Here is a 20,288-nt window from a genome sequence, read left to right on the forward strand (position 1 = left end):
CGGCCGCTAGCTGCAACCCCTTTCATTTCTTTTACTAAACCTCCATTCACATTCTCTTTCTTCCATCTTACTTTTCCAGCCAATTCTAACAATTATTTCAACATTATTTACAGTGCTGAATGACCTCATAAGCCCCAGCGATTGACGTATGGCCTAAATTTCAATTTCCAATTCCAGTGAGTTATTCGCCGACATGAAGATGAAAAAATCGTATAAGAAAAAAATAAGAAAAAAAAGAAAAAGGCGATATCAGATAGGACACTCCATGTTTGGGAAAAGGGTCATGTGTTACTGATAAGTCTGCCAGTGGTCTGTTAGCGCTGGGGAATGTCTGACAAGACACGTCCCTCTGACAATGAAGGTGGTTTTGCTAGCGCTCCTGGCGTCTGCCTTGGCATTAGGTAAGACTGGAAATTCTCTCTCTCTCTCTCTCTCTCTCTCTCTCTCTCTCTCTCTCTCTCTCTCTCTCTCTCTCTCTGATGTTCAAGCGAAGATGCAATGCATTACTACCCTAATATTATTTTCATTGTGTTTAAATAATTTACTTGCAGTTTTTTCTATTTGTTTATTAATTTAATAAGTGATCTGTTCTTTCTGTATTTCCCGTTACCTTCTGTTACTTCTTTCTAATAACACCTTATTCTTTGGAGCTTGAATTTAGAGTCAGTTGCTCCTGTGGCCTTGTTCCATATGAATAGGGTTCACCTTCTGAGTAATAATAATAATAATAATGATAAAAATCTACTACTACTACTACTACTACTACTACTACTACTACTACTACTACTACTACTACTACTACTAATAATAATAATAATAATAATAATAATAATAATAATAAGATATTTTCTATGGTTATGTATCTTTTATACGGTGTAGTTGACAAATGAAACCATTCAAAATGTAAAATTGAAACGGGTTATAATCTGCCTGCATCATAAACGCCTAAATTTGTTGTCGCCATTGCTTGTGCTATAATTATGAAAACCACAATTTCCATCATCATCATCCAAACTCAAGTACCTCGCTTTGTACTTAATTCACATCAAGAAATGTTTTACCGAGCAGTCTAGTCAATAATTCTCACTCCTTCCGCCCGAGTACGCACCTACCTTTCTTGAAAAGCGTCGAGCAGAAAGCCGTCTTCATCTCGTATTCAAAGTTCCCCCGAAGATATGATAATTTCAATCAAGGTCTTTATTTTTAACGTCAAATGAGTCTGAGTTTTCCCTTATGAACCTTTGATGGTCCTTGAGGGAGAGAAAGAAGGAGGAAAAGGGCCAGGTGAAGAGTTTTCCCTCTGGGAAATAAGTTCCTTCAGCACTCTGGAGCAGGTTATAAAAACTGTAAAACCCCCTTTGCTATAATTTAAAGTTCCTTACGACATAAGTCGGGATTCTTTCACTGTAATCGAGATTCCACATTTTTAGTTTTGTGTAAAAGAAAACTTTTATTCCGGCGTTGTCTGTCCTTCCGCACTTTTTTCCGTCCGCTCTCAGATCTTAAAACCTACTGAAGCTAGAGGGCTGCAAATTGATGTGTTGATCATCCACCCTACAGTCATCAAACTTAGCAAATTGCAGCCCTCTAGCCTCAGTAGTTTTTATTTTATGTAAGGTTAAAGTTAGGCATAATAGTGCATCTGGCAACGATATAGGCCAGGCCACCACCGGCCGTGGTTAAAGCTTCATGGGCCGCGTCTCTTACGCTGTACAGAAAACTAGATTGCGCCGAAGAAACTTCTGGGCATTTTTTGCTCACAATGGGGACGAGTTTTCCAAAGACTAAATGTCCTCTCAGTGACAGATTCGAAGCTTTTATTGACACTGGATACATCCCTTCCGTAACTCAAACCTCTGCTATAATATGAGAATCTCTTGTCATTTCCAGTCTCCGTAATATATCCAGTCTCTCCTTAATATAGAATTGATATAAAGGCAAACATTATTTTTCCCTGAATCGATTCTCACTTTCAATTCATCTTCATGTCAAGTAAAGTGTTCTTTTTTTGCAGTGTATAAGACTAATCTCAACTTTGTTATAAGAAACAGCTCTTGCTTAGGAAAGTGTTCTTTTTTTGCAGTGTATAAGACTAATCTCAACTTTGTTATAAGAAACAGCTCTTGCTTAGGAAAGGAAGTATTAATAAGTCAGAAAAAATGTGATACGAATACGTTTACTGATGTTTCTTATGACATACTTCGTTATAAGTGTCTCCACCCAAGTTGAACACGTGAACAAAGTGAGCTCAGCCGTTTGATATGATTCTTCCGTCAGAGGCGCTTTCTCTCTCTCTCTCTCTCTCTCTCTCTCTCTCTCTCTCTCTCTCTCTCTCTCTGTGTGTGTGTGTGTGTTTGTGTGTATGAAAGTACCCTCGTCTTTTATTGGAAACACGTTGTAACAGTAAAATACGTAAATTAATGCAGCAAGTGAAATAAATAACACTGCTCTTTCTCTCGTGCATTCCGAACTTTCGTACCCCAGTTATTGCTACTTCTTTGTCTCACTTGGTGTGAACTGAGGCTTTTCATTTGTTTCTTTAGCCTGCGGATCTTTTCGTTCACTTAACAGGCTTTAGGAAGTGCTGGAGTTTGAGCTAAACTTCTCTGCCTTATCTCTAGAATCGAATTGGGTTGGTGCAAAGGATTCATACGTTAGTGGTGGGTGAAAATGTATGGCATGACAAACTGAGCGGGGTATTGACCTGGTAGGATGAGGTTCGTGCCCCCGTGTTTTTTTCGTTTTCTGTAAAAGAAAATTATTGTGCCGGCTTTGTCCGTCTGTCCGCACCTTTTTCTGTCCGCCCTTTTTCTGTCCGCACGTTTTTCTGTCCGCACTTTTTCTGTCCGCCCTCAGATCATAAAAACTACTGAGGCTATGGGCTGCAAATTGGTATTTTGATCATCCACCCTCCAATCATCAGACAGACCAAATTACAGCCCTCTGGCCTTAGTAGTTTTTATTTTATTTAAGGTTAGTTAGCCATAATCGTGCTTCTGGCAACGACATATGATAGGCCACCACCAGGACGTGGTTAAAGATTCATGGGCCGAGGCTCATACAGCATTATATCGAGACCCCCGAAAGATAGATCCATTTTCGGTGGCCTTGATTATACGCTGTACAGAAAACTCGATTGCGCCGAAGAAGCTTCGCCATTTTTTTACTTGTTTTATCATGGCTGCGATTCATCAATGTTGACTCACCACCAACTACTTAGTTCACTGCTTAAAACTATGCCCCATTATTATTTGCAGAAGAACCCGTTTACCTTTTTAATTACTTTGCGTTATTACTTTTAATTTGTTTGTAAATGAATACATTGAAATCCTCAGAGTTACAGTTTAAGATTCGACACAAAAGGGACCTGTCCTTAATGGCGACATTGTATCTTTTTACAGTTTTAACAGAGCGATGAAACAAAGCTGAATCTTTTTTCTCTTTCCACTGCTCTGATCTTATCTGGTATCAATGTCGGTGAAGTTTATGCGAATTTAACTCATTTTAGCACCATACAAAAGCTTCTATGCACCGAGGTTTGTTAGAATGGTAACTGTGATGTACCCTATCCCCTCCCTTTTTCCTTAAGTTCTGTTTCTGTTCTCCAAAACTTGGTGCGTGCTACTCGCTTCAGCGAGCATCACAATCCACATTCTGTTCAAGTGGCACGCCGTCGCACTGCCTATGCCCGCAGTCTAATTTCGTTTACTGTAAAATGTTGCATGGTCTTCCTACCGGTATTAACCATGTCGGTTTTCAGAAGTTCAAGGGAGACTTTAGCATTGCTACAAAGCTTCTTGCATCGTGATATTAGTAACAGTCTTCTGACTTGTGTGGGTGTTTTGTGGGTGTTTTTGTATGTATGCATTTATTTGTTTGACGATTTTTATTTGTTTATTTTTTGCCTCTTTTCTCTTATGAGACCACTTTTCTGTGAGTTGGTTCCGTGTGAATGATTTTCTTTTTGGATAATGTAGGCTATATATATATATATATATATATATATATATATATATATATATATATATATATATATATATATATATATATTAAAGTCCCTCCGGCCTCTGATATATATATATATATATATATATATATATATATATATATATATTATATATAGTTAAAGTCCCTCCGGGTCTCTGATCTGTTTCTTAGGCCGGCAGGCAATTGGGGCGACAGGTTCCAATGCCTATGACACATGATATATATATATATATATATATATATATATATATATATATATATATATATATATATATATATATATATATATATATATATATATATATATATATATATATATATATATATATATATATATATATACATATATATATATATATATATATATATATATATACATATATATATATATATATATATATATATATATATATATATATATATATATATATATATATATATATTTATATATATATGTATGCCTGTATGCCTGGCTTCAGGTTGTCCGTAAAGCAACGACCAACGGGTATTGTTTTAGTATAAAACCATTCGTAGACGACAATGGACCATCATTATGGAAGAGGTGCTAATACTTCAATGTTGTTAGCGGAACAAATGCCATTTGCAACTAGTTTTGTTGAGTACATATGAATGGTGAAGCTACGCTCTACATTTCATAGACTCTTCATGCATGGATTCATTAAGTTAATGGGTGCTTGCATGTCAGAACGTTTGTTTGAAAGTAACCAATTATATGGCCACGAGCAATTTGCAGGCATTTTATACAAGTTTAATTATGTGCAATTTGCACGTTTCCATCAGGGGATTTTAACACAGAAGTGGACAGCCATATGTTGATGGGACCATTTGGTTTAAAAGGGTTTAAAATTTTTTTTTTTTCAACAAAGTAGAAATGTGAGTTATATGCAATGAAAAACTGTGGAGTCGCTTTGCCATTATGTGTAGAAAGATTTTTATATGTTATTAAAATTATTTGTAGAAAGATTTCTATGTTATTAATATCATTTGTAGAAAGATTTTTATATGTTATTAATATTATTTGTAGAGAGATTTTTATGTTATCAATATTATTTGCAGAAAGATTTTTATACGTTATTAATATTTGTAGAAAGATTTTTCTGTTATTAACATTATTTGTGGAAAGATTTTTATATGTTATTAATATTATTTCACCACTGCACTAATATTTTCACCAATAAAACTTCCAGTCATCTTCACTGTGTAAGTTTTTTTTTTCGACAGTGATAACTTCAAAAACGTTCGATACCTCTGCGGTTTCCATTACTCTCATGAAAGTGAAGAATCTGGGACCCACCAACCGTCACATGAAAAATGAAATCTTGCAATTTCAGCCCAATATTTTCTTCGAAAAGGATCTCATATCCTACGCGGCCTGCTCATATTTTTAGCAGAACCAAGAGGCAACGTACTTCACTTCTCTAACCTGCGATGAAGGAGGTGGAAAGAAACTGTACTGATTAAACGCCGAAATGAGCGGTGGTAATTTAAACAGAAACATGACGGTTGTGAGATTCGTGGGAAGTGGAAGTTGGGAGAGAATTTGAATAGTCTAGAATAGAATATGAAATTTTAGGCAGAAGGTCAAGCGCTGGGACCTATGAGGTCATTCATCGCTGAAAGGGCTGTAAAGGTGTAACAGGAGGAAAACATCGCAGTTGCACTGTGAAACAACTGTCAGGGGCGAGTGGAAAGAAAGACGGAAGAAACGGAGTATGAAAGACGGTACAGTAAAAGGAATGAAGGGGGTTTAAGCTAGGGGCCGAAGGGACGCCACAAAGAACCGTAAGTAATGCTTACAGTGCACCGCATGAGATGCACTGATAGCATTATTCCCTATGGGGGAAAGCTCTTCATTGGGAGAGTCGGTAGAGTTGTGGCCTTGCACTCGCTAGGCCCGAGTTCGACTCTCCGGCCGGCTAATGAAGAGTTAGAGGAATTTATTTCTAGTGATAGAAATTCATTTCTCGCTATAATGTGGTTCGGATTCCACAATAAGCTGTAGGTCCTGTTGCTAAGCAATTGGTTCTTAGCCACTTTAAATAAGTCTAATCCTGCGGGCCAGCCCTAGGAGACCTGTTAATCAGCTCAGTGGTCTGGTAAAACTAAGGTATATTTAACTTTAACTATGGGGGAAGGGAGTGGCAGGGTGGGGGGGGGGAGAGAATTTCAGAGCATGGTAAACTAGAGAAAGAGAAGGAACAGTCACATACCTGAGCCACATGAGAAAAGCCGATCTCCCACGGGACAGATGCCGGTTATAGTAACAGGACCTGTCGGAACTCTCCAGCTAGAGGGAACATTGTCAGAAATAGTACCTGGAGAAAAGAGGCAACGAGACTCATTCTCCTCAAAGCGAAAGAGTCGGTCAAGAACAAACGATTTTTTATTCTTTCATATAACCTGGTCACCCAAAATATTTGAGAGAAGAGAGCGGATTACGTTGCATTATCATGAGGCAAAAAATAAAAGAAGTGGGTTGGAAAGGAGGCAAAAATAAATCATAAATCGGATCTGTCATGAAGGCGAAGAACGTGACTAAGTTCAAAGGTTTCCCTTCAAATACTCTCTTTCAGTGGCTAAAGAAAGAGTAACTCGAGACGTGGTATGAATGGCTTGGCTGGGAGGGAAGGGAAGAAGGGAAGTTGAATCGTTAGCAAGAAAAACAAGTAAAAAAATACACTGAAGTTTCTGCTGCACAATCGAGTTTTCTGTACAGCCGCTACGCGTATAATCAAGGCCACCGAAAATAGATTTATCTCTCGGTGGTCTCGGTATAATGCTGTATGAGCCGCGGCCCATGAAACTCTCAGCCGGCCGTGGTGGCCTGTATTGTTGCGTTGCCAGAAGCACGATGATGGCTCACTTTAACCTTAAATAAAATAAAAACTACTAAGGTTAGAGGGCTGCGATTTGATAAGCTTGATGATTCGAGGGTGGATGATCAACATACCAATTTGCAGCCCTCTAGCCTTAGTATATTTTAAGATCTGATGGCGGACAGAAAAAAAGTGTGGACGGAATAAAGTGCGGACGGACAGAGGAAGCCGGCACAGTAGTTTTATTTTCAGAAAACTAATATGAGAAACGATATATTGAAAAATATCATTGGTAAAGTGGAGAAAGTAGAACCTTGAAGAATATCTCTACCAATGAGAAAGGGAGCACATACTTTATCATTATCAACGCTGGCTGAAAAAGTACAAAGCCGCAACCCACTAGTCCGAAGAATATGTCATCGTAGCTCAACAGGTCAACGGTACGTCCGATTTCTTAAACGGTGAGTTGCCAGGGCACGATAATGAAACTTAAAGATAATTTTCATTGCTTGCAGAAATTAGTTTGCCAAGACAAGACCTTGCTTGGCTTAGAACCGTATGCCAGACTCGTATGCTTAGGAAAAATCAGAGCGCAAGCATCAGATGCACTGCAGTCAAGAGAACAGGGAAACTGGGTATCAGAAAGCTAGTATTTGATCAAAGTTACAAAGCACACGTGATGTGTTTTTTTTTTTGCAATATCTCTCTCAGAAACAGAACGGACTGAATTGAATTCGGGCCAACAGTAAACTCACTTCATTGATTCTATTGCAAACCCTGGTAACGGTTAATTCAAGACATGCGTCATGCAGAAATACAAAGTGGCCGACTTACACACGGACTTGGGGAAAAGCCAATCCAGGAGAGCCAAAACCAAACACATCATCCATCAAGTTTCATTCGGTATTTACTCGACAAACTGCGAAGATAGAAGAGTCCAGGACTCAATGCAATGACGAGGTTTTCAATTTTAGTATTCCACTTTCGTGGATACGTTCAGGGGCGAGATAAGAGTTTTTTATTTTTTTTTTTACCCCCAGCAGAAAGTAAAGCGCGTAATTTTGAAGGCGTAGGAAAGGGAAATAGGGCAGAGGAGGAGGAGGAGGAGGAGGAGGAGGAGGGAGATTTTCTGAATGATAGTTTAGGGGAAAGAGACGCGAGGGTCGCTAAGGACATATACTCTGACTATGTCTTGAACCACAATAGTTTAGTTTTCTGTAAATGAAAACTATTAAGGTCGCTTTGTCTGTCCGGCCACACTTTTTCTGTTCGCATTCAGAAACTACTGAGGCTAGAGAGCTGCAAATTGCTATGTTGATCATCCACCCTCCAATTATCAAACATACCAAATTGCATCCCTCTAGCCTCAATAGTTACTATTTTATTTAAGGCTAAAGTTAGCCATAATCGTGCCTCTGGCAACGATACATGATAGACCACCGGGCCGTGGTTAAAGTTTCATGGGTCGCAGCTCATACAGCATTGTACCTAGACCACCGAAAGATAGATCTGTTTTCGGTGGCCTTGATTATACGCTGTAGCGGCTGTACAGAAAACTCGATTGCGCCGAAGAAACTCCGACGCATGTTTCACTTGTTTTTTTCTTTATTTCCGTCTTTATTCGAATGTGCAAGGCTGAAAGCTTTCCTGGATATAAAGCCGTAAAGGAATACATACGCTTTAGTTTTGTGATCACTTTACTTCCGTAAAAAAGTAAATGCTGGACTTATTTTTAAATTTCATTTCCTTGTCTAAAGAAATACAATGTAAACGGGTAAATGATTATGAGTTAAGCAATTTAATTGTCCTTTTAGCTTGTCGGTGATAATGAAGTTTTGAATTTTGCTAAGTACACTCCGGATTCCATGAATAGATCTACAGATGTTTAATAGCGACCTCTTTTAGAAAAAGTAGTCTGGGCCAAAACCAGTCTGAGAATAAACCATTGTTGCCTAAGCACCATCCCTCATTATTTATTAGAAGCGATGACATAAATGACAAAAACCGAACGAGCCTTCTCCGACAGCAACAAAAAATCAGGAGGCGCTTCCCTCGAGGTATTAAATCAGCATTTCCATACCCTCGTCCCATTCCTCCAGTTCGAGCCAGAGACACTAACTGACACCCTAACAGACGGACAGGCAGACAGAATGACAGCCAAATAGGTGCGAGCACTGGGATGATTACCTAGAGCCATTCCCTTTTTCAGATCCTTCTCCTTGGTCGCCCGAGATCGTAAGGCATTATTATTGTTGTTGGGTGAGAATATTGCAACTTTAACGAGGTTGGTGTCCGAACCTCGTTCGTCTGTCGACGACCTTTCATTGGTAGCATAAAGGGAACGTGATGAAAGGTCGGGTGCTGGGAAGCCTAGAGAAAACCTCCTTGATTGATGTCAGGGAAAAAAAGAGGAAAGCAAAGCGCTTCGTTACAAAGATGAAATCGTGGGCTGACGCTCCTCTTACCTCAGTGTATCATGTTTCACGTTCTGCCATTTCTTCTTTGTTCGTAGTCTTTTCCCGGTTTTTCAACGTCGCCTGTTAGCAGTCTCGCGTGCCTGGCGGATAAGCTAAGGGAAGGCAGACATTATTTTTTAAGGGTATCTAAACCTTGTTAGATGGAGTCGTGTCTAGTGTTGAAAAAAATAGCAAAACATTTGTCATAAGCTTTCCTTCTGAAATTGAAGACTTATTTGGGTCTCTTCGTTAGTGAATATGTGGGGAAATCTTATCGGCTTTCATCTTATATTAGAAATCCTGATGGAAAATCTTCCCTTATGAAATGCAAATTCCATGGCAGAGAGAGAGAGAGAGAGAGAGAGAGAGAGAGAGAGAGAGAGAGAGAGAAGGGGGAGGGGGAGGGGGGGGGCTCTGCCGGTTTCATCATATCTAGGTCGAAATTTGATCTTGAACCTTTCACGAATACCTGAAGGAGGAAGCTCATTTTCAGCAGTTTCAGAAAAAAATTAAAAAGTGTAAAAAGTTTAAATTGATCTTTCAATCTCCTTTGTTTTTTTATTCTGCCGGGGATTGTTGAAGCGTCGCCAACAAACTATTTTGTGAGAGGAAAAAATCGAAAGTAGCTGGAAGCAAGATGGAACATATTTTTTGTGGCCTTTGATCTTTGATCTTCGTTGGGCTGCGGGCACTTACCTTCATGTGGTACAGGGGACACAATATGCGTCGTTTTTATGTAGATATATCATGTTTCATAGTAAAGAAGTGACAGTTTTATCGATATACACGGGAGAGTGAAGCATCTGAAGTTATCATTTATTTATAATCATAAACCTTGATTAGATCATTAATCACTTTTAGGAAAAGTAATTTCGCTGTTGAAAACATCTAGATTAAACCGGTAAAGAATGAGATACCCCTCAACGGCAAAGCGAGAGAGAGAGAGAGAGAGAGAGAGAGAGAGAGAGAGAGAGAGAGAGAGAGAGAGAGAAGAACTACCTGCTCCACTCTTTCTCTTTCTCTGCGGGTAACTTTAAAGAATTTTCTTCTTCAATAGCGATGCTGATATGCGCTTTATAACAGTGGGGTAGAAATTTTTCACATACCACGAATCTCGACTAGGATTTCCTTATTCTTTTAGACAGGTCCCCCCAACCCCCACCCGTCTCTCTCTCTCTCTCTCTCTCTCTCTCTCTCTCTCTCTCTCTCTCTCTCTCTCTCTTAAGTCAGAATCTTCAGGAATTTTCCTTTTTTGTTAGAAATCTTTCTAAGCATCGTCTTCATTTCCTTTTTGCCTCTTATCATTCTTAGACACTGATTCCCGTGAGGCTTCACGGTCATTCCTAGAATCTGTTCACCTTTAATATGGCAGATTTGTAGTTTTTAATTTCTTGAAATTCTTGGGACATTAATAGGTGAACTTTTGCACGAGTGTTTCCGCAGTTCTGAAAGAACATGTTTTGATTCCGCTTCTCAAGATATCCCACCGGTCTAATCTCAGTAAGAGTATGCTAATGACACGAATTTCTCAGAAGCTTAAGAAACGTGAAGGCAAGAGCTTCCATTCTTATCCTCGAGGGATTCTCAAGCCTTTGTTCTGGAGCAAAGAGAACAAGTGATATCAGTCATGAAAGAGCTGAGCTTGTTGCCAAAATTGCCAGGTGTCTGTCTGGCCACTACATTTTTCTTCTACTCTACTTGATTGTCTCTCTCTCTCTCTCTCTCCCTTACCTGTAATGGTCTTGAGTAATTCAGGTGTGCACCGAGGTCTAATTTGTCACACCTGGAACTTGAGTCAGAGAAGTACTTTATTTTTATCTTTATTTTTTTTAATTTTTTTTTTACCTTTCCTCCCAATAGCCAGGTTAGATTTGGCTTGTTTATTGATACAGGCACCTTGTCTTGCTTTATGTCATTTCTTTTCAGTTATGTCTTCTTTAAGTGATTGAAGTATCTATGCCATTTTTGTGCTAGCTGGGTCTCTTAGTGCCAGCTGGGTTACTTAGTGCCAACTGGGTCACTTTGGGTCAAATGGGTCACTCATGCCATATTTTGTTGTTTTTACGCCTTCTGGGGTGATCTTATAACCCACTGTTTTCAAGCTTCAGTATGTGCCTTATTCTCTCTCTCTCTCTCTCTCTCTCTCTCTCTCTCTCTCTCTCTCTCTCTCTCTCTCTCTCTCTCTCTCTCTCTCTCTCTCTCTCTCTCATTTTATTTCAATACTTTGTCATCCCACAAATAAAGATGTTAATTTGTTAATTTCATTAAGTGATGCAAAAACATTTCTCTTCATACCAAATGCATCTGTTAGCTGACTTTAACTTTTCCTGCACTTGCAGACAAGATCCTTTCTCTCTCAATTCTGTGATTATACAAAAGGTATCGGGCAAATGAATTTTCTGCAGGTAAGCTTACCTCTGAACTTGTTTGTTTTTTCGGGCACTCGACATAGTGTAGACTTTACTCCTGGATTTACAATAACAATACTCGTGAGGAAGGAAAAGGCATTCAGTAACCGACGACAGTCTGCGCTGGTGTTGAGCAAGATTGACCCTTGAGATAATATCGGCCTTAGGTCAGGGACCGCATTATGCTGGTCGGCTATTGATTTTCATTAGGCAGTCTAGATCTGCAGTAGGTAATGGAAAGGTCTTCTTGGCTTTTTAGGTTTCTGTAAAAGAAAATTATTGTGCCGGCTTTGTCTGTCCGTCCGCACATTATTCTGTCCGCACTTTTTCTGCCCGCCCTCAGATCTTAAAATCCACTGAGGCTAGAGGGTTGCAAATTGGTATGTTGATCATCCACCCTCCAATCATCAAGCATACCAAATTGCAGCCCTCTAGCCTCAGTAGTGTTAAGGTTAAAGTTATCCATAATCGTGCTTCTGGCAGCGATATAGGATATAGGATAGGGCACCACCTTGCCGTGGTTAAAGTTTCATGGGCCGCGGCTCATACAGCATTATACGGACACCACTGAAAAATAATCTATTTTCGGTGGCTTATACGCTGTACAGAAAAACTCGATTGCGCTGAAGAAACTTCGGCGTATTTTTTACTTCTTTCGACTACTTTCTAGTTTGATAAAAAAAAAAAAAAACACCGTGACTATCAACCAGGCTGTATCTCCTTTAAAAGTCTCGCCGAAGAGAAGGTTCTTTAGATACGAGGTGTTTCCGTGACGTAGGATAAAATATAATGGACCAAAAGTTTTGCCATTTGCATTTTATTAGGTTTCAGGGATACAAGAGAAAGGCTTTAGCGTAAGAGTCACGACCTTATCTCGTAAAAAAAAATAAATAATTAAGTGAAAGTAAAGTTTCTGATAAACGGCCATTGTCCTTGTGAGTCTTGCGTAACCGGCAGTGGGTTACGCAGAAGCCTGAGAGACCGTCTAGGTACGTGAGGTCATTAGCCCATAAAAAAAAGAGAGAAAGAAAACATAAGTAAAAAATGCGCCGAAGTTACTTCAGCGCAATCGAGTTTTCAGTACATCGTATAAACAAGGCCACCGAAAATAGATCTATCTTTCGGTGGTCTCGGTATAATGCTGGAAGAGCCGTGACCCATGAAACTTTAACCACGGCCCGTGGTGGCCTATCCTAAATCGTTGCCAGAAGCACGGTTATGACCAAATTTAACCTTAAATAAAATAAAAACTACTAAGGCTAGAGGGTTGCAATTTGGTATATTTGATGATAGGAGGGCAGATGATCAACATACCAATTTGCAGCCCTCTAACCTTAGTAGTTTTTAAGATCTGAGGGCGGACAGCAAAAGTGCTGACAGAAAAAAGTACGGACGGACAGACTAAGCAGGTACAATAGCTTCCTTTTACAAAAAACTCAAAAAGTACAAGCTTCCCATTTTATATTTTGTATCGGGTTTAGCTAAAGTAAACAAGCTTTTATTGACAGAAAATGATATCGCCCAGTTTATTGGCAAACTTCCAAAGAACACCATTTCAAGGACACAACTTTTGTTTATCTCATCTTTAATTTCACACGTTTTTGTTTGTCGAATTCTGGCATCTGTGTATCATATGAGATATAATCTTCAGAGAAACATTTTTTAATTTGATAACGTGTTTCAGTACTCTGCACAGGCTCTAGTGCATGATCAAAGTCTGTTAAAACAAACACAGAATTTCGTATCTCATTGTATGAGTCCATAAATGAATATGTATGGATAAACAAATTGCAAATGTTTAGGAAGTTTTTGGAGAACGGGTTTCATCCTTGATTCAACTGTTGTAGGATGAACGTATCAGTGGCTGTTGTCTCTTTATATAAGGGAAAGCAGTTCATATATATATATATATATATATATATATATATATATATATATATATATATATATATATATATATATATATATATATATATATATATATATATATATATATATATATATATATATATATATATATATATATATATATATATATATACATACATACATACATACACATACGTATATGTGTGTGTGTGAAGATGTACGCACGTGCCCGGAAAGGCCTTATACAAAGAAAACAGGCAGTAAAAAAAAGAAAACCCCTAATCGGTCTCCCTTTCTAAAAAAAGAAAGAGGTTGTCAGTATAAGTGTCCTCTTAGGTGACAACAAAGCTGTCTCTTAAACAAGAAAAGAAGCCAGGACACTGGGTGCGGATTTCTTCTTTTATTAAATATATAACCACGTGTGCTCTACTTCATAAGCATAACTTGCATAAATACGATGCCGCTAACACTGCGAGAGAGAGAGAGAGAGAGAGAGAGAGAGAGAGAGAGAGAGAGAGAGAGAGAGAGAGAGAGAGAGAATTCATTGTTCTTCATTAGTGATAAACGCTTAGCTTCCTTCTCCTAAAGATGAGAACAACATATCTCTTGGACGCTACATATTATATTGAGGATGTTGTTGTCCTTTCTCTGCTCTGTATGTGACATTGTTGCTCAGTGGATGATGTTATTGTTCGTTCTCTTTTATATAGACGCGCTCGTCATCGTTTGAAGTGATGCCTAGACGGAAAACTTCGATATTGCAATTAAGAGATTTTTTTTTCATTCAGTCAGTGTATGGGCAGAAGCCATTTGCGAAAGAGAAAGGAAAGGGGTGCATAAAAATGGTTAAAAATCTTGGGCTGTGTCTGTATAGCTTTTTTTTTTTTTTTTTTTTTAACTTGTGTCACTGACGCTCTATGCTTGACAGAAAATAAAGTTGTTCCCAGTTACAAAAACACAACCAATTGAAAATGTGCATATGATATCCAGTTATGTGATATCCAGTTAACTAGAGAAGACTCGACAAAATGCTTTCAGTTTCTTTGAATTGTAACCAGAACTTAAGTGGTTATATTCAGTACTGTCAGTAACATTAAGCCAGCAGCTATCAAGAAGATACCAAGAACTATCAATATAGTGTACCTCTGCCAGGTTTGCATCGCCCATCAGTAACCACAGACCAGAGATGAAGATTGACCGTTAAAATTCCCATATTTTGTAAAAGGTGTAACGGTTTTCACAGCTTCGAGGGGATTACCAGGTGAAAGTATTCACCAAGTTCCACCAAAATCCAGTCATCTGTTTCAGCGTTATTTGTTAACGCACGCACTCACATACCCAACCCATTCGCATGACAATAATTTTACCTATAAAATGTCATATTACAGCTGATAGTAACTGACAGATTGTTGTATATTTTCAAGAAGCCAAGATTCTACAGCAAACTTGAGGTACTACTCACGTGGTTTATGAAGAAACAAGTGAGAAAGGTCCTTTGCTTCGTTTAATGGCATTTTCGAAAATATAAATGATCAGAGCAAAGGTATATTGATTCAGTCGGTTTATATCATACGTTCATTCAACTACAACAAATGGCCGACGGCGCTGAGCAGGAGCATTTAGTAAATACCTACTGTAGTCCGTCGGGATCGTAATTCAAACCCAACTCCCAATGGATACTTCGCAAACAAACAGCAGCTTTTTCGACACAGAAAATATATTGCCCTTACCAGCCTCAGGACTAGGGGAGATTAAAAGAAGTAATGGGAAAGAAAACGAATGAGGAATAACTTGATGAATTAGGGAAAGCAAAAGATGCTCGATAATCTCATTGGTTCGCAGTATAGAAGGTAAGATAAAAAGTTGTGGAAATTTGCTTTGGATGTGAGGTTACGTGCGTGGTTGGTGGGTTTTGGGGGGGGGGGGTGGCGTTGATTGATTGATTGATTTATGGCTGGTAAAACTGGCGTTATAACATCTAGGTTATTGACGCCGAGCGTAGGGGTGAGGTGGGTGTTGTTGGTGTTAGTACGAATTTCTTTGTACTTCAGATATTACAGTCGAAATGAATGTGTCTTCTCTTTGATAGTGTAGCCTTTACATTGAAAAGAATATCATATTTATATTCAGCAGATTACACTGTTCATCGTTTCTTTTCCTCCTTTCTATTCTTTGTTTACCTTAATTCTCACCCATCTACCATCCTTCAAGAGACAGGCCGGTTCATCCTTCAAGAGACAGGCCGGTTACTCCCTTAATTGTTAAACTCTACATCTTTCCCCTCCTCTCTTTTTCATGTTTTCTTCGACCATTAGGAGGTCTCATCGAAGTAATCACGTCGCGTTTTTATGCGTCTTTAAGAAACTCATTAAGTTGCGTCTTTTAATGATGGGTCTCGGGGGAAAATGGAAGAAACATCAGCAACCTCCATTTTTGTTTAATATTAATTAATTGGCGGCTCGAATGTTGTACAATAAGCTATTTCTGTCTTCTCAAGGGCGCTTGAGTCCCGGTAGCTTCGTTATTCTCACATTTGTTTTTCCGAGAGAATTGAAATGACATTCGAGAAATAAACCTTTTCCAGAATGTTTCCTCACTGCAGTGTACTCAGTCGTCCTTAGTTTTCTTTTTTTACTTTTTTCATTTTTTCTTTTTTTTCTCTGTGGAAAGTGTCATGTGAATGAAAGAATAATTTTTTAAAAATCGGTAGATCAGAATCCACACATTTCCATGTGAATGACCCTTCGATAACTCTTGAGTATGGAAATTATTCAGCAAGAAGGCGTGCTGTTTTTCAAAATAGGTTGAGAACAAAATATCATATAAACACTCGCTTTATTTCTGTTTGTAAGATGAGATCTTTTAATCCAGAAAGGTTTCTTACAAATCAAGGTGACATTTTAGACCGCAGTTGCAATGCTGTTTTCCTTCGGTTTGGTGTCTTCACACCTAAGCTGTTCAGCTTCTTTAATTTTAATTTGCTCCAGTTTTTACCTCTAAATTAAGAGTAGATCTATCTGTGAGACCCATGGGAGTCACGGAATATGATTAGGCAACTCGTTTAATCATGTTACTATAAAAAGGGCAAATACAGTTTTTTCTTTCAACGTAATCAGTTCAAACGTCAATTATTACATTTCATAATACAGACAAGCGCCTTGCCCTTCAACTCAAGATATTTATTTGTACGACTATTCTTGGAACCAGTTCATGCGCTGGTTTCGCAATTCACTGCTAACGTAAGTAACAGGTATTAACAGCATATAACATCTCTCGACGTAATTTCCTCAGACACGAACATTTTTAGTTTTCTGTAAAAGAAAATTATTGTGCCGGCTTTGACTGTCTGTCCTCACTTTTTCTGTCTGCACTTTTTTTTCCTGTCAGCCCTCAGATCTTAAAAACTACTGAGGCTAGAGGGCTGCAAATTGGTATGTTGATCATCCACCCTCCAATCATCAAAAATACCAAATTGCAGCCCTCTGGCCTCATTAGTTTTTATTTTATTTAAGGTTAAATTTCAGCCATATTCGTGCTTCTGGTAACGCTATAGGATAGGCCACCACCGGGTCATGGTTAAAGTTTCATGGACCGCGGCTCATACAGCATTACACCGAGACAACCGAAAGATAGATCTGTTTTCGGTGGCCTTGATTATACGCTGTAGTGGCTGAACAGGAAACTCGATTGCGCCGAAGATACTTCAGCGCATTTGTTACTTGTATTTTGACTATCCACCACTGCAGAAAACTCCAACAACAATAACCTCTTCACACATCTACACAGAAGGCTCATCAGTAGTGCATCGAACACCTCTATAGTGCCACTGACATCTTATTGCACACAAACTCTTGCATTTCCTTGATATTAAAGCCCTTCCTTTCCAGTATCTTTCCAGTACATCTGTCCAACATTATTTTTATTTCTTGCCCTTTTTCTCTTTTTCATGTCTCCCAGACCATCCTAGCTATCCTCCTCAGTATCTGTACCTTTCCATTTCCTATATGCCTGTTGTGGTTCTTTTCTCATATAAGCCTTAATTTTCTATTGCTAAACATTTAATATCATCACCCCACCACTTACTTTTATTCCCTGCTCCTACCTTCCTATGCTCACAGACAGTGACCCTATGATCCCATCATAGAATTTTATATACCCGTCTAATCCTTCCACATGTGCGTCTTTAACCCTTGCCCACTTTACGCCCATATATGCATATAGATAGGTAGATAGTTATGGGTACAGATACTGTGTTTGTGCAAACTGTTCTGTGCCGTACACCTAAAATCAGTCCCCTCCGTTAGGAGTCTTCCAGACTCCGTGACCTCTTTAACCCTTGTCCATTTTTCGTCCATATATGTATATAGATACATAGATAGATAGTGAGATAGATAGATAGATAGTTATGGGTACATGTACTGTGTTTGTGCAAACTGTTCTGTACCGTACACCTAAAATCAGCCACCTCTGTTAGGAAGCTTCCTGACTCAGTGACCTTTTTAACCCTTGCCCATTTTTCGCCCATATATGTATATAGATAGATAGTGAGATAGATAGATAGATAGTTATGGGTATAGATACTGTGTGTGTGTGTGTGCAAACTCTTCTGTGCCATACGCCTAAACTCAATCCTCTTCGTTAGGAAGCTTCTTGACTCAGTGACCTCTGGGTCTCTCAGTGACGGAACTTCACAAAGGAAAAGAAAAGAAAAGAAAAAAAAAAACAAAAAACTTTCTATAAGGATCCTCCCTCCGCGAAGACATTCAGAAATCGTCCGAAGCAAAACTTCTTCGCGTCATCGGTCAGCTTTAAGATACCAGCCACTCCCCCAGCTTTTCTTCATATCACCCTTCTCGATTAGCCACCTCTCCCAATTTTAAGGTACTCCACCCACACACCCCTCCATCCTCTATCGTTCCCCACCCCCGTCGTCGTCTCTCCCTCCCTTAGGCATTCAGACCGTAAGCCTAACCTCCTGAACATCTTCAAATTGATTTCTCGTCAGCTGCCTGAATTTTTGCTTCCATTGACTCAGTGTGTCGTGTAAGGTTTAAATTTTCAGGACGTGCCGTGGCCCGGAATAGCAGCGATTTTTCCCGCTCTCGCATACGAGGGACGGAGGGAGGGGTCCCGGCCTGATCTCGTATGCTCGGATTTACATCTTGTTATTTCCTTTTCTATGCGAATGATGGTAAAAACGTGAGGATATTAAGAAACTCTCCCTCTTGTAGATTCGTTTCGGGAAACTGTGATGTAGCCAATCTTCGGCTGTATTCCTTTGATATTCTTGCACCTAGTTGTTTGGGTGTCACCTCTTTTGTATGATGTGTTCATTTGCATACTGAAGATGATCTAGTAAAAAATTCGCCGAAGTTTCTTCGGCGCAATCGAGTTTTCTGTACAGCGTATAATGAAGGCCGCCGAAAATTGATCTATCTTTCGGTGGTCTCGGTATAATGCTGTATGAGCCGCTGCCTTTGAAACTTTAACCACGGCCCGGTGGTGGTGTGGCCTATATCGTTGCCAGACGCACGATTATGGCTAACTTGAACTTGAAATGTATTAAAAACTACTGAGGCTAGAGGGCTGCAATTAAGTATGTTTGATGACTGGAGGGTGGATGATCAACATACCAGTTTGCAGACCTCTAGCCTCAGTAGTTTTTATGATCTGAGGGTGGACAGAAAAAGTGAGGACGTAAAGACAAAGCCGGCACAATAGTTTTCTTTTACAGACTAAAAAGCAATACAAAAGGTCTGCTTATATCTTTAATAATCCCACTATTATCCGATCACTTACTCAGGAGCAAGTGTTCGCCCTTACATTCACTTGTTCTATAATACGATGAAATGCATTTTAGATGAATCACCCCAAGTGACCTATTGCTCTTCCATTAACCTCAAAGTCAAGATTTCAATTTAGACAAATTGGCCAGGCTGTTCCTAGAGTTTAGATCTTTTGTAGCCCGAGATATTTCAATGAATAGACGAGACAAGGCCTAAATTGTCTCCATCCATAAATTAGGGAGGGACACAACTATCTAACTTTATATACGAAATTTCCGGATGCTTAGGCTTCCGGTAGTTGGTGTTTTATGAAAACATTGGCAATAAATGTTTAACCAACTCTCATCAAAATTCGTTCTGGAAGTATCGCACTATCACACACACACAGAGGTAGGCGAGGGCCTAACCTCTTTCTCGAAAGTATTGAGAAATACTCGGATGAAATTTTATTTAATTTTCTAATAATTCTTTTTGAGTTCGTCCTCGAATTTTTCTCCGGGTAAAACTGCACTGCATATTTCAACTAATGAATTGAATTTTCTCAGTTGGCTGAGGAATTTTTTTTTTTTTCCGCTGATACATCGTGTTTCATAGAATTGAGATCTTCGGAATGTATGTCACTTTCTGTAAGAGAAATTTTACACACACACACACGGTTGAGGGCTTACCCTCCATGTCGAAGGTATTGGGAAGTACTTGGATGCAATTCTGTTTATTTTTCTAATAATCCTTTTTGGATTCGTCCGGGTAAAATTTCGCTGCATATTTCAGGTCAGCTAATGAATTGAATTTTCTCAGTTAGCTGAGCAATTTTATTCGACTGATTCATCGTGCGTTTTATAGAATTGAGAAATCATACTCGATCTTTGGGATATATAACACTTCTGTGAGAAGTTGCCTCAAAAATCAATATTGAATCTTTTTGGTAGATATGAAAACAAGCCT

General features: G+C 38.9%; 1 protein-coding gene across 1 annotated transcript in view; it reads left to right on the forward strand.

Annotated features, from left to right (window-relative positions):
* The first annotated feature begins 276 nt into the window (after nucleotides 1-276).
* Nucleotides 277-20,288, forward strand: part of LOC136830969 (uncharacterized) — a 34,471-nt gene continuing 14,459 nt past the window's right edge. Inside the window, exon 1 of the mRNA XM_067090925.1 lies at nucleotides 277-401. Coding sequence (XP_066947026.1) covers nucleotides 356-401 — 46 coding nt within the window. The 5' untranslated portion in view covers nucleotides 277-355. The remainder of the gene's footprint in view (nucleotides 402-20,288) is intronic.

Source organism: Macrobrachium rosenbergii, chromosome 47 (genome assembly GCF_040412425.1).
Source record: "Macrobrachium rosenbergii isolate ZJJX-2024 chromosome 47, ASM4041242v1, whole genome shotgun sequence".
NCBI lineage: Eukaryota > Metazoa > Arthropoda > Malacostraca > Decapoda > Palaemonidae > Macrobrachium > Macrobrachium rosenbergii.